The 12,593-nt window shown below is 33.0% G+C and overlaps 1 protein-coding gene across 1 annotated transcript; it reads left to right on the forward strand.

Moving 5' to 3' along the window:
- The first annotated feature begins 487 nt into the window (after nucleotides 1–487).
- LOC149414454 (uncharacterized) lies at nucleotides 488–9,881 on the forward strand. The gene is made up of 5 exons (XM_089644177.1): nucleotides 488–647; nucleotides 3,203–3,355; nucleotides 3,455–3,610; nucleotides 8,972–9,176; nucleotides 9,764–9,881. The coding sequence occupies exons 1-5, from the start codon at nucleotides 488–490 to the stop codon at nucleotides 9,879–9,881; spliced, it is 792 nt and encodes a 263-aa protein (XP_089500303.1).
- Nucleotides 9,882–12,593: the final 2,712 nt, after the last annotated feature.

The following is a 12,593-nucleotide window of genomic DNA, read 5'->3' on the forward strand; positions in this document are numbered from 1 at the left end:
GTTTTAACATAATTATTTTTAATCTTTTTTTATTCATAGAACCTATTTCAGGATCATAGGTTAATATTTTGGTTTAAATAAGAGAAGAAAAAAAAACTAACCTTAAAACTTTGACTTCAATAGCAATGGCCGCCAAGAAAGAATCGTTTTTAATTTGAACGGAATGATTATTAAAATGCATTATTTACCATTTACCGAAACTGAAATATATACTTCTAATTATTATCTAACTATGTATTTTTAAAATAAAATGTGCGTATGAAAGGTTTCCCTAGTTTCTCTAAATTCATCCATTCTTTAAATATCATAACTTTAAGGTCAAGATTCAGTCCAAATTATATTCTTATTTACAAATGTTTGTCATGCAAACTACTTGCTTCAAATATTCGAACAACTGCCCACAAATAAGACTAAAAACATTGTACTCTTTCAGGTCTATTATCTACTGAGCTTGGACCAAGTATTGTAACGTTACCACTGTACCACCATGGATCTTCCACACCCCGAGAAGGTTTCCGTCTCCATCAAGACGGAACCAGGGTCCCAGGAAGAAGGCGGGAGTGAAATGGCTGATACGGATATATATATAGAGCTTCCGGGTATAAAGAAGGAATGTATGCAATCTTTCGAGGAGTCTGCGACAGCCAGTAAGTTAAAAATGTATGATTAAATTCAGATGTTAGAAAATGTCCGCTTTGAAATGTTTAACAATTAAGGTAAATACATTTATGGCGCCCACTCTCATCGTTAAAAAAATATTTTTTTATTGACGTCATTATCGAAGTAATTTGAAAAGTTTAATAGTTTTATTTAAAAAATAGGAAATATTTTAAAAAAATGTGAAAAATAATTGGTCAATTTCCTAGAAAGTAATAAAATTCTACACAAAAAACAGTTCTAATACAAGATGCTATTGCTAAAGTAACTTTATACACATAAGAAACATGAGATAAGTGTAAAAATATCAGAAATGATTTTGATAGCATATTCCGTGAGATTCTACCGAGAATATTTGAATAGTATTGTTATAAAAGACAACGCGATTAAATGGATTTCCAACTAAAATATAGATAAAGAAATATTAGACTTTGGAATCCCACAAGGTACATTCTTCTTCTTCTTCTTCTTCAATGGCGCTACAGCCCATTTCGAGCCTTGGCCTCCTTTAACATAAGCCTCCACCGCCTTCTGTCCTCGGCCGTTGTCTTCCAATCTGCAACATGGAGTAATCCTCTGGCATCTTTCCTGACATCGTCCTCCCATCTCAGCCTAGGTCTGCCCGCCTTTCGTTTGCCTCCCGGGTGTCCTGTGAGAACCTTCTTTGGTACACGTGTGCTTGGCATTCGGTGCACGGAGAGGCATGGAGAATCCGCCACAATAAGGAGCTATATGACATCTACAAAGCTCCCAGACTCTCTACTCATTTACGGCTCCAAAGACTAAGATGGGCCGGACATGTGCACCCACAAGGTACATTGCTCGGACCAATTCTTTTCACCAGTTATGTTAACGATATTTTCTTTCAATCATTACATAGACATAGGCTAAAGAAGGAGTTAGCGCAACACATGAATGGTGCACACTAAATGATTTTTATTTTAATGAAAACAAATGTGCCGTAATTTCATTCACAAAGAACATTAATAAATTCTCAAACACATATCACATTAACAATATCCCTTTACAAAACACAACTTCAATCAAAGACTTAGGCGTGACATTTGACTCGTCACTTAGCTTCAATAAACATGTAGATAAAATTTCAAAAAGTGCATCACAAGTATTAGGATTAACGCTAAGAATCACGAATTGTTTTAAAAGTACAGAATTAACTTTAACATTATATAAATCAATTGTGCGAAGTATTCTCGAATACGCATCAACAATTTGGTCTCCCAATTATGAGATTCATAATTATAGGATTGAATCCATACAAAGGAAACTAACCCGTGTAATTGCTTATCGTGAAGGTTTATCTGGTCAATTTGGAACATATAATGACCGAATTTTGCACTATAAACTACACTCACTGACGGTCAGACGTAAACTTTCTGACGTACTGCTCCTACACAAAATTATACATGCATCAGTTGATACACCAAACATTTTATCCCAAATTAACATCAATATACCATCAAGAAAATCAACAAGGAGGATGAAAGACATTTTCTATATTAAAGCCTACCACACAAATACAGGATATTTTTCCCCTGTACCGCGAACATTAAGAAATTATAACATTATACATGGCTCTAATAATGAAATAGACATTTTTAATGACCAATTTAAACACTTCAAAAAAAATGTATTACCTTTAATCATATTAAGCTGATATTGTGATGAAGCCCTTTATTTAAAGAGAAACAACATTGTACCTACCTAATCAGTGTCTCACCAGTACAGGTGTGACAATAACAAATAGTTTATGAACATATTTGTATTTACCTTTTACCCATTCTTATTTGTTATTTACTTGCATATTTAGCTTACATATTATTATAATAGATTAATATTAATATTACTTACATTTTCCTTTTGTTACTATTTTTGTTATTATCATTTTGTTATTATTATGTATTTAAACATCCATGTATATAAATTTTTGGGCACCATGCCTGTTTTATGTACTTAAATAAAAATAAAATAAAATAAAATAAACACGGCATAACACCCCAAAAACAAACAACAAAAATGCTTTTGGCCGTGAAAATCTAAAAACTTACATTACATAGACAAATTACTTCATACGCCGAGGATACAGTACTAATGATAACCGAAAAACTTGGGAAAATGTAACTTTAATAGTCATAAACACTGTAAAGTTTGTAATGATACTATTTTTCTAGCGGGTGCACAAATTCTAACAAAATGTATTTTCTTATAATGATATATTTTATTTGTCATGCTTATTCAAAATGTATTATTTTTCCAGTGACTAAGAGATGAAAACTCTTATGTGATGCTATCCCATGCTCTAGAATAGAATATGAAATCCGCTAGTAAAATCTCTCCCAATAGTTGATTCCTCAGCCCTTTTTATCATTATTTTAACATTGCTTCAAATGTGATTTGCAATTCATAGAACCAGTAAATAAAATAAAAACGTTGAAGGAACTTCTATTGTTCTAGTTGTCTGTTTGGGAAAGGGTCGACCATTTTTCTACATGCGCTATTTGGCATATCTGTTCATTTCTCATTCCAGGTAGCATTAATGTGGAGACTGTTATAATTAAGTCAAAACCAGGACCGCTAGAAGAATATGGAACTGGAGTTCCTTTTCCGGTGATTGGCATTGATCCCCTCGACGTTAAAAACGAATGCTTAGAGCACTCTGGAAAAATTACCAAGAGAGAAGGTAAAACTGATTTTGTTGTTGTCAATATTCACAATTCGTTTTTTCTAACTTTTGCGTTATTTAACTGTACTATTAAGTTTCATTCGCAGTATTTTTCAGACTTATTCACAGACATGAAGACGCATCATGGGGAAAACACATTATCTTGTTCCCATGGTATGGAAAAATCTTTATCATATTCCGACTCCGACTGTTCAAGTTCTCACAAGGGACATTTAAAGTCACATATGCTGACTCACAGTGGAGAAAAACCCTGTTCTTGTCTTAACTGCAACTATTCGTATTCTCAAAGGGGAGATTTGAAACTTTACATGCCGACTCACAGTGGAGAAAAACCCTTTTCTTGTCTTGACTGCAACTATTCGTGTTCTCAAAGGGGAGATTTGAAGCGTCACATGCTAACTCACAGTGGAGAAAAACCTTTTTCGTGTACCAACTGTAGTTATTCATCATCACGAATGGGAAATTTGAAGAGTCACATGCTGACTCACAGTGGAGAAAAACCTTTTTCATGTTCCATCTGTAGCTATTCATTTTCACTAAAGGAAAATTTGAAGAGGCATACACTTACTCACACCCACAGTGGAGCAAAACCTTTTTCTTGTCCAGACTGCAACTATTCGTTTTCTCAAAGGGGAGGTTTGAAGCGTCACATGCAGATTCATAGTGAAGAAAAACCCTTTTCATGTTCCAACTGTAACTATTCATGTTCACTTAAGGGAAATTTGAAGATACACATGCTGACTCACAGTCAAGAAAAACCTTTTTCATGTTCCGACTGTAACTATTCAAGTTCACGAAAGGGAGATTTAAGGAGTCACATGCTTACTCACAATGGAGAAAAGCCCTTTTCTTGTCCCGACTGCAACTTTTCGTGTTCTCAAAAAGGAAACTTGAAGAATCACAGGCTGACTCACGGTGGAGATAAACCTTTTTCATGTACCAACTGTAGCTATTCGAGTTCACGGAAGGGAGGTTTGAGAAGTCACATGCTGACTCACAGTGGAGAAAAATCTTTTTTATGTTCCTACTGTAACTATTCATGTTCCCGTAAGGTAGGTTTGAATCGTCACATGCTGACCCACAGTGGATTATAATTTTTTTGTCTCGACATCAAATCTTCATGTTCTCAAAGAAAAAAAAATGGAGACACACATGCTGCATATTTGTATGCAAACCACTCAACTGAAAAAAACATCATGTGATATATTTATAATTATTTCACAAGAACACTATTTAATATATTATTATTTATTTTATCCATACTAGGAATATTTTTATAATATGGAAATGACATGCTCAGCACGGGAGATCCCAGTGAGGATATCATTTATATCAAATATATAAATGTTATACTACTCTTGAAATATTATATCATCATTGGAACTAACAAATAGCTTATTGTCGCAATTTATTATGTACCTACTCTTGCAATATTATCAGCTCTGCTTTATTCCAACTGAATAGATATATAACTATAACTCCATGTACTTCCCACGTACCATCTACTTATTAATCGAAATGTAATAATATTTATTTTTCGGAATAACTTTATTGAGTAAAACCTCAAATTGTAATATTTAAATATTGTCTTCAATATTGTAATACTATTATTTTTATCCATATTCTTAATTTATTTACATATACTGTGTATCTAATTTATTAACTGGTATATTAGTCTATTTAATTATCTATACTTTCGTTATCATGCTATATATATTTGTTTTTTTCTTAATTTATAAATAAAAACTTTCTTTCTTTTCTTTACCTTATGTATATTATAATGGCACTACTCCCCAACTCAAACACGAGAAACGTTTTTTTCTCCATTGGATTGGGTAGTTACGTTAAAAATAAAACATTTTATTGTAATTACTTTTTAGAACCATATGTTTTTCTTCTGTAAATCTGTCATGTGCATGTATTTAAAAAAATGTACTTGTTACAAATTATCATTTTTAAATCCTATACCAAACTCGCTAGTTCTATTTACTGGCGTAGGAATACTAAAATCATCCCGTGCTTCGTACATGCTTCCAAAAACTATATGGATATAAAAAAAATCAACTGTTAAACAAAGTTATGGTTTTATTACTGTAATGGTGGTCTTACACCAGTATCGCCCTGGTGTAAGACCACCATTCAGAATTGAAACGTTGCTCCAAATGGCTTTAGCCGTGTTTAGTGACTAGATCTGAATAGCCAGGTACTTCCCCACCTTCCTCTTTCCCTTCCCCACTTACCTTCAGCCTCACAACATCCCCCAATTGGGGATGCCATAGTCTCACTGGCTCCAGACGGGAGCAGTTGGGACTCTTGTAAGGTATTCACTATAAAAAAAAAAATAAAAAAAAACATCTCTTTTTAATTTTCGACCTAGTTGCGCAATCTCTTAGGCTGGCTAATAGCCGATTTCAAAGAAAAAATATACTGTTTTCCAGTTTAAATTTGTATTGAATCTTTATCCCCAGGGACTGGCTCTTAAACTGCCATGAATTTTTAAATTTTTTCTGAAACCTAAAAAATAAATCGTTTTTTCTGAGGATTGTACCTTTCTTCCCAGGGACGGGACTCAACTGCGCTAGCAACCTCGCCAAACGCCGATAGGGTTGGTATTGTGATGTCATCCAATTTCAGAGAAATGTGTATATGTTTGCGTGTATATGCCACAAAAGTATGAAATAATGCATGGTCATCGACAACTAGTCTATCTGCCTAGTTTTAGCTCGATCGGATGTCGGGAAGCGGGTCAATAAAATAAAATGGAAATTCAAATAGATTTATTTCAAAAGTGAATTATAAAATAAAGCAATGACAAAGAAAGAGTGAGATGGGCAGGGCACAAGATAAAGAAAAACCTCCTTAAGGCGATGCCATACGTAGTAATGCAAAATCATGGGTTTTTGGTTTGAAAATTTTGTCGCCTAGAAATGTTTCAGATGCTTTAATTAAATACTGCGAATAGAATTCATCTTGGCCTTTGAAAAAATAGAGTATTTTTTAGATAAGTCTTTTTATAAGCCCATAAAAAAATAATGTATAAGGCCCATGAAAACTGCTTTAAAGTTCAAAATCTCCTACTTACGAACCCATTTTCGGTTATGATTTTATTGTATAATGTGACAAATTAAGTTATTTATAAAATGATCAAAAAAAATAAAATATTTATGCCTGAACATCAACAAAATAAAATAAAAGGCACTTTTTGGCCATGTCTTTTTCTTGCATAAATCAAAACAGGCGGATCGTGTTAAGCGGGAATTTAAACCTTATCGCCATCTACGTAAGGGTTGTTATTGATAGCGGCTCAATTTAAAATATTACACGACGTAGAGCATCGCCCAAAGATATTAGAAGAACGAGATATGCTATGTTGGCCGCCGGACCGTAGCCGGAGTACTACCTAATTAGGGTACTTTGAACGGTATCGGGACGTGTACGCACAGAAATCTGTTCTATGTATTAGTGCGGATACCTTAGCGATGCCTTAGCGTAAGCGAAGGTGTGCAGTAGTATTGGTGAACAAAACCGGACTCGGCAAAACAATTCCACTCAGTACGAACTGCGCATAGCACATCTCGTTCTTCTAATATCTTTGGCATCGCCTTAACACTGGAGCGTTTTTGTCCACGTTTTGGCCAATTTGCAAACACCCGCGAGCGCCCGCTGGCCAGAATGTGGCCATTTTAAAAACATTTATTGGAATTATTTCAAAAGTTCCTGCGGGTTGAAATCTTTGATTAATCACCAAACTGAATTAGTAGCTTCACACTTTAATGAGAGATGTATCTTTTGTATTATTTGTTATTGACATTCCACGAACCGAAGTTGTTGAAATACTTTTTCTTACAAATCATTGATCATGTGCTTACAGATTGAAAAATTCATTTCCGAATTTAAATTTAATTTGTCATTATCATAACCTAAAAAGCCCTGGACGGAGCATTAGTGTGATTTTGTATGAATTGCCTTGAAGTCAAATCTAGGGTGAAGAGAAATTGCCTGACAGCGATCTTGTACGATAAATTTTGAAATGATTTGTATGCAATGTAGTGCATGGTGTACTACAGGGTTTTCCAATAAGAGGTGTTATTTTGATATTCAATCGTAAAATATCAATGGTTTCGTTGCTTGTGTGGCACGTATCGCCGTCTTGTTGAAAGTAAACGTTGTCCAGATCAATACCATCCAATTCCAGCCATAAAAAATCATTAGTCATCTCTCGATAGCGCAATCCATTCACCGCAACTGTTGCTCCAGCCTCATTTTCGAAAAAGGACTACTCCGGACCATAAACCGCACCAAACAGTCACACGTTGAGGATAGAGAGGCTTTTCAACAATAACTCTTGGGTTTTCCGAGCCCCAGATGCGACAATTTTGCTTGTTGACGAAGCCACCGATGATTTGCATTTGATTCACTCAAGTGAGTTTTAATCATTTCAATGCGTTGTTGAAGCGTGTATCGTTCCATTTTTATTAACACCTCGACTCCGGTGATGGGTCTGGTTTGACCCAGTGTTTAAAAAAAAAAAGATTTTGCCGCAAATATCTCGTTTAGGCTAATTTCCTTTTGTGTATTCTTTCATCAAATATTTACCCACATTTCGACTCAAAAATGATTAAAATCGGACACGTTTTAAAAAAGTTATAAGAATAATTGTGTATAAAAACACGCAAAAACTCCATTTCTTCTCAGTGTAACATCACTATTGGTGTCGCACATCACTAGTACTAAACGTGATTGTAACACATTGTATTGTCGTCTGTGGTCATGCTAACAAGCTCTCTGTATAACCGTCACAAGAATAAAAGTCTATCTCATAAAATACAATCAGTGTTTTAATATAAAGTCATCCACATTAAATAGAACAAAACATGGTGTCAGAAGTGGGATATCGATGATCAATAGTAATAATATAATAATACTGGAAGTTGGATGTTAATAATATAAATTGAAAAATATTAAGTATAATTCAAAATGGCGAAGGACGCGCAAAAGTCACACATACAACATGATTTTCATGCCCTGTCAAATCTGCAAGTGTTGTCAAATAATATAAATAATGATTCAAAATGGAAAAATTGGTGGCAAGACTACGAAATATACCTGGTGGCGTCAGGTTTGGAAGAAGCTACAGAACAAAGAAAAATTGCAATTCTACTTCATTCAATTGGCTCCAAAGGTATGGAAATTTTCAAATCATTTAACATGAATATGGAATCAAGCACGCTACAACAAGTCAAGAAAAAGTTTGATGAATATTTTGCACCTCACAAAAACTTAACAATGATAAGAAATTCATTTTTTACACGAAAACAAAATAATTCAGAAGACATCAATAATTTTCTATTGGACTTAGAAAATTTAAGTTTGGATTGTGAATTTGGAAATTTAAGAGAATCTCTGGTAAGAGACATATTTATTGCAAATATGTGTGCAAATTTAAATCATATCCGTCAACGCTTATTACAAGATTCTTCATTGTCATTGCAAAAAACGATTGAAATTGCAAAAACCATCTTAATGTCACAAAGCAATGCAGAGAAAATTAACCAACAAACACACACAGAAAATATTCTTCAAATCAGTCATAATAAAAATACTTCAAGACAGTCGAGAGCATCATGTCAGTCAAGTCTAAGAGGGTCAACTTCAAGAAGATCAAGTCAGTATGGATCTTCAAGTCGTCATGGTTCACCGTCATTCTCATCATCGCAGTCAAGATCAAGTCAGTATGGATCTTCAAGTCGTCATGGGTCACCATCATCATCATCACAGCCAAGGTCAAGTGGTCATATCAATCCATGTGGAAGATGTGGTCAGCATCATCGCTACAAGTGCCCAGCAGTCAATGTCAAATGCAGGTCATGTAATTCTTTTGGTCATTTTGCTAAATATTGTTTTAAAAATAATTGTCACAATAAAGTCAGAAATTTAAACTTAGAGTCATCAAAACCCAATGATGACAGTGCTAATTTCACTGAGGGTCATTTTATTGCAACAATCAGAAATATTAATAATAACAATTATTCAAGTCAAGCATGGCACATAGATATAATAATTAATAATAAAACATTAGACTGTATCTTAGATACAGGAGCTGATATAAATGTAATGTCATTGACAAACTTTAAAAAGTTAAATTTATGTAATACAATTTTACAAAAAGTTTTTACAAAAGTGTCAGGATTTGGAGGTAATAAAATACCTATTATTGGTCATTGTGATATTGTATGTCAAATCAATGGAAATGTCATAAGTAATATAATATTTTTTGTCACAAATATAGAATGTCAATCAGTCTTAGGTCTTCAAACTATTCAGAAATTTGGAATTATAAAAAGAATATTTAATGTTCAATATGATCATAACACCCTATTTACTGAATATAATGACATTTTTCAGGGTCTCGGATGTTTACCACCTGTCGTTCATCTCAAACTTCGTCAAGATGCCGTTCCGTGCGTTGATCCTCCGAGGAAAGTCCCATTTGCCTTACAAAACAGACTTCGTGAGGAATTAGATCGCATGGACAAGATGAAGGTCATTGAAAAGGTCACTAAACCTACTTCTTGTGTAAATTCTGTTGTCATAACTGTCAAGGAGTCAGGTAAATTAAGAATTTGTCTTGATCCTAGAAAATTAAATAACTGCATAATGAGAGAATATTTTCCATTAAAAAATATTGATGAAATTAGATCAAAACTTATAGGTGCTGCATATTTTTCACATCTAGATGCTTATTCTGGATTTTGGTCATTGAAGTTAGATGAAGAAAGTAGTGATTTATGTACTTTTCAAACTCCATTTGGAAGGTACAGGTATTTAAGACTACCGTTTGGAATAAACGCAGCAACGGAAATTTTTTATAGGATTATGGTAGATTTGTTTGGAGATCTGGAAGGTATATTAATTTTTGTAGACGATTTTTTAATTTATGGGGAAACTGAAGAAATTCATAATGTTAGGTTAAGAAAAGTCTTGGAAAGGGCTAGAGAAGTCAACTTAAAATTAAATAAGTCGAAATGTAAATTTTTAGTCAAGGAAGTATGTTTCCTAGGTTATATTTTTAGTAAGGAAGGAGTAAAAGTTGACAAAGAGAAAGTCAAAGCTATTTTAGAGTTGCCGTCTCCTAAAAATGTCAAAGATTTACAAAGATTTTTGGGAATGGTAAATTATTTGGGTCCATTCATTGAAAACTTATCAAATAAGTCACAAATTTTGAGAAATTTATTAAAAAATAATGTTATATGGTCTTGGGATGAAAATTGTGAAAAATGTTTTAAAATTTTGAAAGAGGCTATTTCAAATGCAACAGTTTTAAGTCATTATGATCCAAAAATACCACTAACTTTATCAGTCGATGCATCAAAATCAGCTATAGGTGCAGTTATTATGCAAAATAACCGTCCAATTGCATATAGTTCAAAAACAATGACACAGTCGCAGGAAAATTATGCTCAAATTGAAAAAGAATTATTTGCCATACAATTTGGTTGTAATAAGTTTCATCAGTATATTTATGGTAACAAAGTGACAGTACAAACTGATCACAAACCTTTAGTCTATTTATTTAAAAAACCTTTACATGATGTACCAGCTAGATTGCAACGTATGATGTTAGCTCTTCAATCTTATGATTTAAATGTTACACATGTCCCAGGTAAAGAAATGTATATATCAGATACTTTATCTAGAGCTGCTTTAAAAGATCATTATATACCCGATTATGAGTCTGATCTACATTGTCATGTAAATTCAATATATATGAACTTAGCTATTAGTGAAGAATATCGTAAAAAATTGAGTAATGCTACTGCTTTGGATGAAACTATGCAAATATTAAAAAAATATTATTATGAAGGTTGGCCGAATAGCAAAGATAAAGTCCATTACACTTTAAAATGTTATTATAATATTCAAGACGAAATTCATGTCATTAATGAGTTAATATTTAAGGGTAATAAATTGCTAGTACCTCAAACTATGAGAAAAGAAATGTTAAACAAAATACATGAAGGACATCAAGGAATAAACAAATGTCTAAGATTAGCTAGAGATACTTTATATTGGCCTAGTATCACTGTAGATATAAAAAATTTAATTGAGCAATGTCAAATATGTAATAAATTTAAAGTTTCTAATCAGAAGGAACCACTGATAAATTATGAAATTAATAAGTTTCCATGGCAACAAGTAGGTATTGATTTAATGTATTTTGATAATCAAACGTACCTCATTGTAACAGATTACTATTCAAAGTTTATTGAAACTGCTTTCCTAAATAATAATTCTACTGCAAAAAATGTCATAATTCACTTAAAATCTATTTTTGCACGTCATGGTATACCAATGTCTTTAGTCTCTGATGGAGGTCCGCCTTTTCAAGCTATTGAATTCAAATCATTTTTATATGATTGGGATATAGAACATGTAGTTACTAGTCCATATCATTCTCAATCTAATGGTCAGGCAGAAAGTTCTGTTAAAATTATAAAAAATATTCTAAAAAAGTCAAAAGAAACAAATACAGATCCTTATATATCTCTATTACATTATAGAAACACACCTAAAGCCAATTTACCGTCACCTGCTCAATTATTAATGTCTAGAACTTTAAGAATGAATATTCCTTTAACTCAAATTAAATTAAAACCAAAGGTTGTAAGATTCTCAGATTACAAAAACTGCGTTGAAAAAAATAATTCAAAAAATTCTAAATATTATAATGTCAATGCAAAACCTATGTCTATATTTAAAACAGGAGATTATGTGTATTTTAAGAAAAACCCTAAAAGTAATTGGTTACCAGCTGTGGTCAAGGAAAAATTAAAATGTAACAGGTCTTATATTGTTGAAGATTATTATGGTAACACGTTCAGACGAAATAGAATTCACTTAAAAATGAGATATAATACAAATGTTAATAATGACCATCTGTCCATGCGATCTGATCCGGCACTTGAAGAGGCAGAAGCTGGAGATGAGGGACAGGTGGGAGAAAATAATAATATGAACAACCCTTACATCACCAGATATGGTAGAGTGGTCAAACAACCGGATAGGTATAATGTCTAATGTCAATGTATTTAAATTGTTATTGTTTTTATAAATAAAGAAAGGGGATGTAACATCACTATTGGTGTCGCACATCACTAGTACTAAACGTGATTGTAACACATTGTATTGTCGTCTGTGGTCATGCTAACAAGCTCTCTGTATAACCGTCACAAGA

Source organism: Hesperophylax consimilis, chromosome 20 (assembly GCF_061612785.1).
Source record: "Hesperophylax consimilis isolate HC1 chromosome 20, BYU_Hcon_1.0, whole genome shotgun sequence".
NCBI lineage: Eukaryota > Metazoa > Arthropoda > Insecta > Trichoptera > Limnephilidae > Hesperophylax > Hesperophylax consimilis.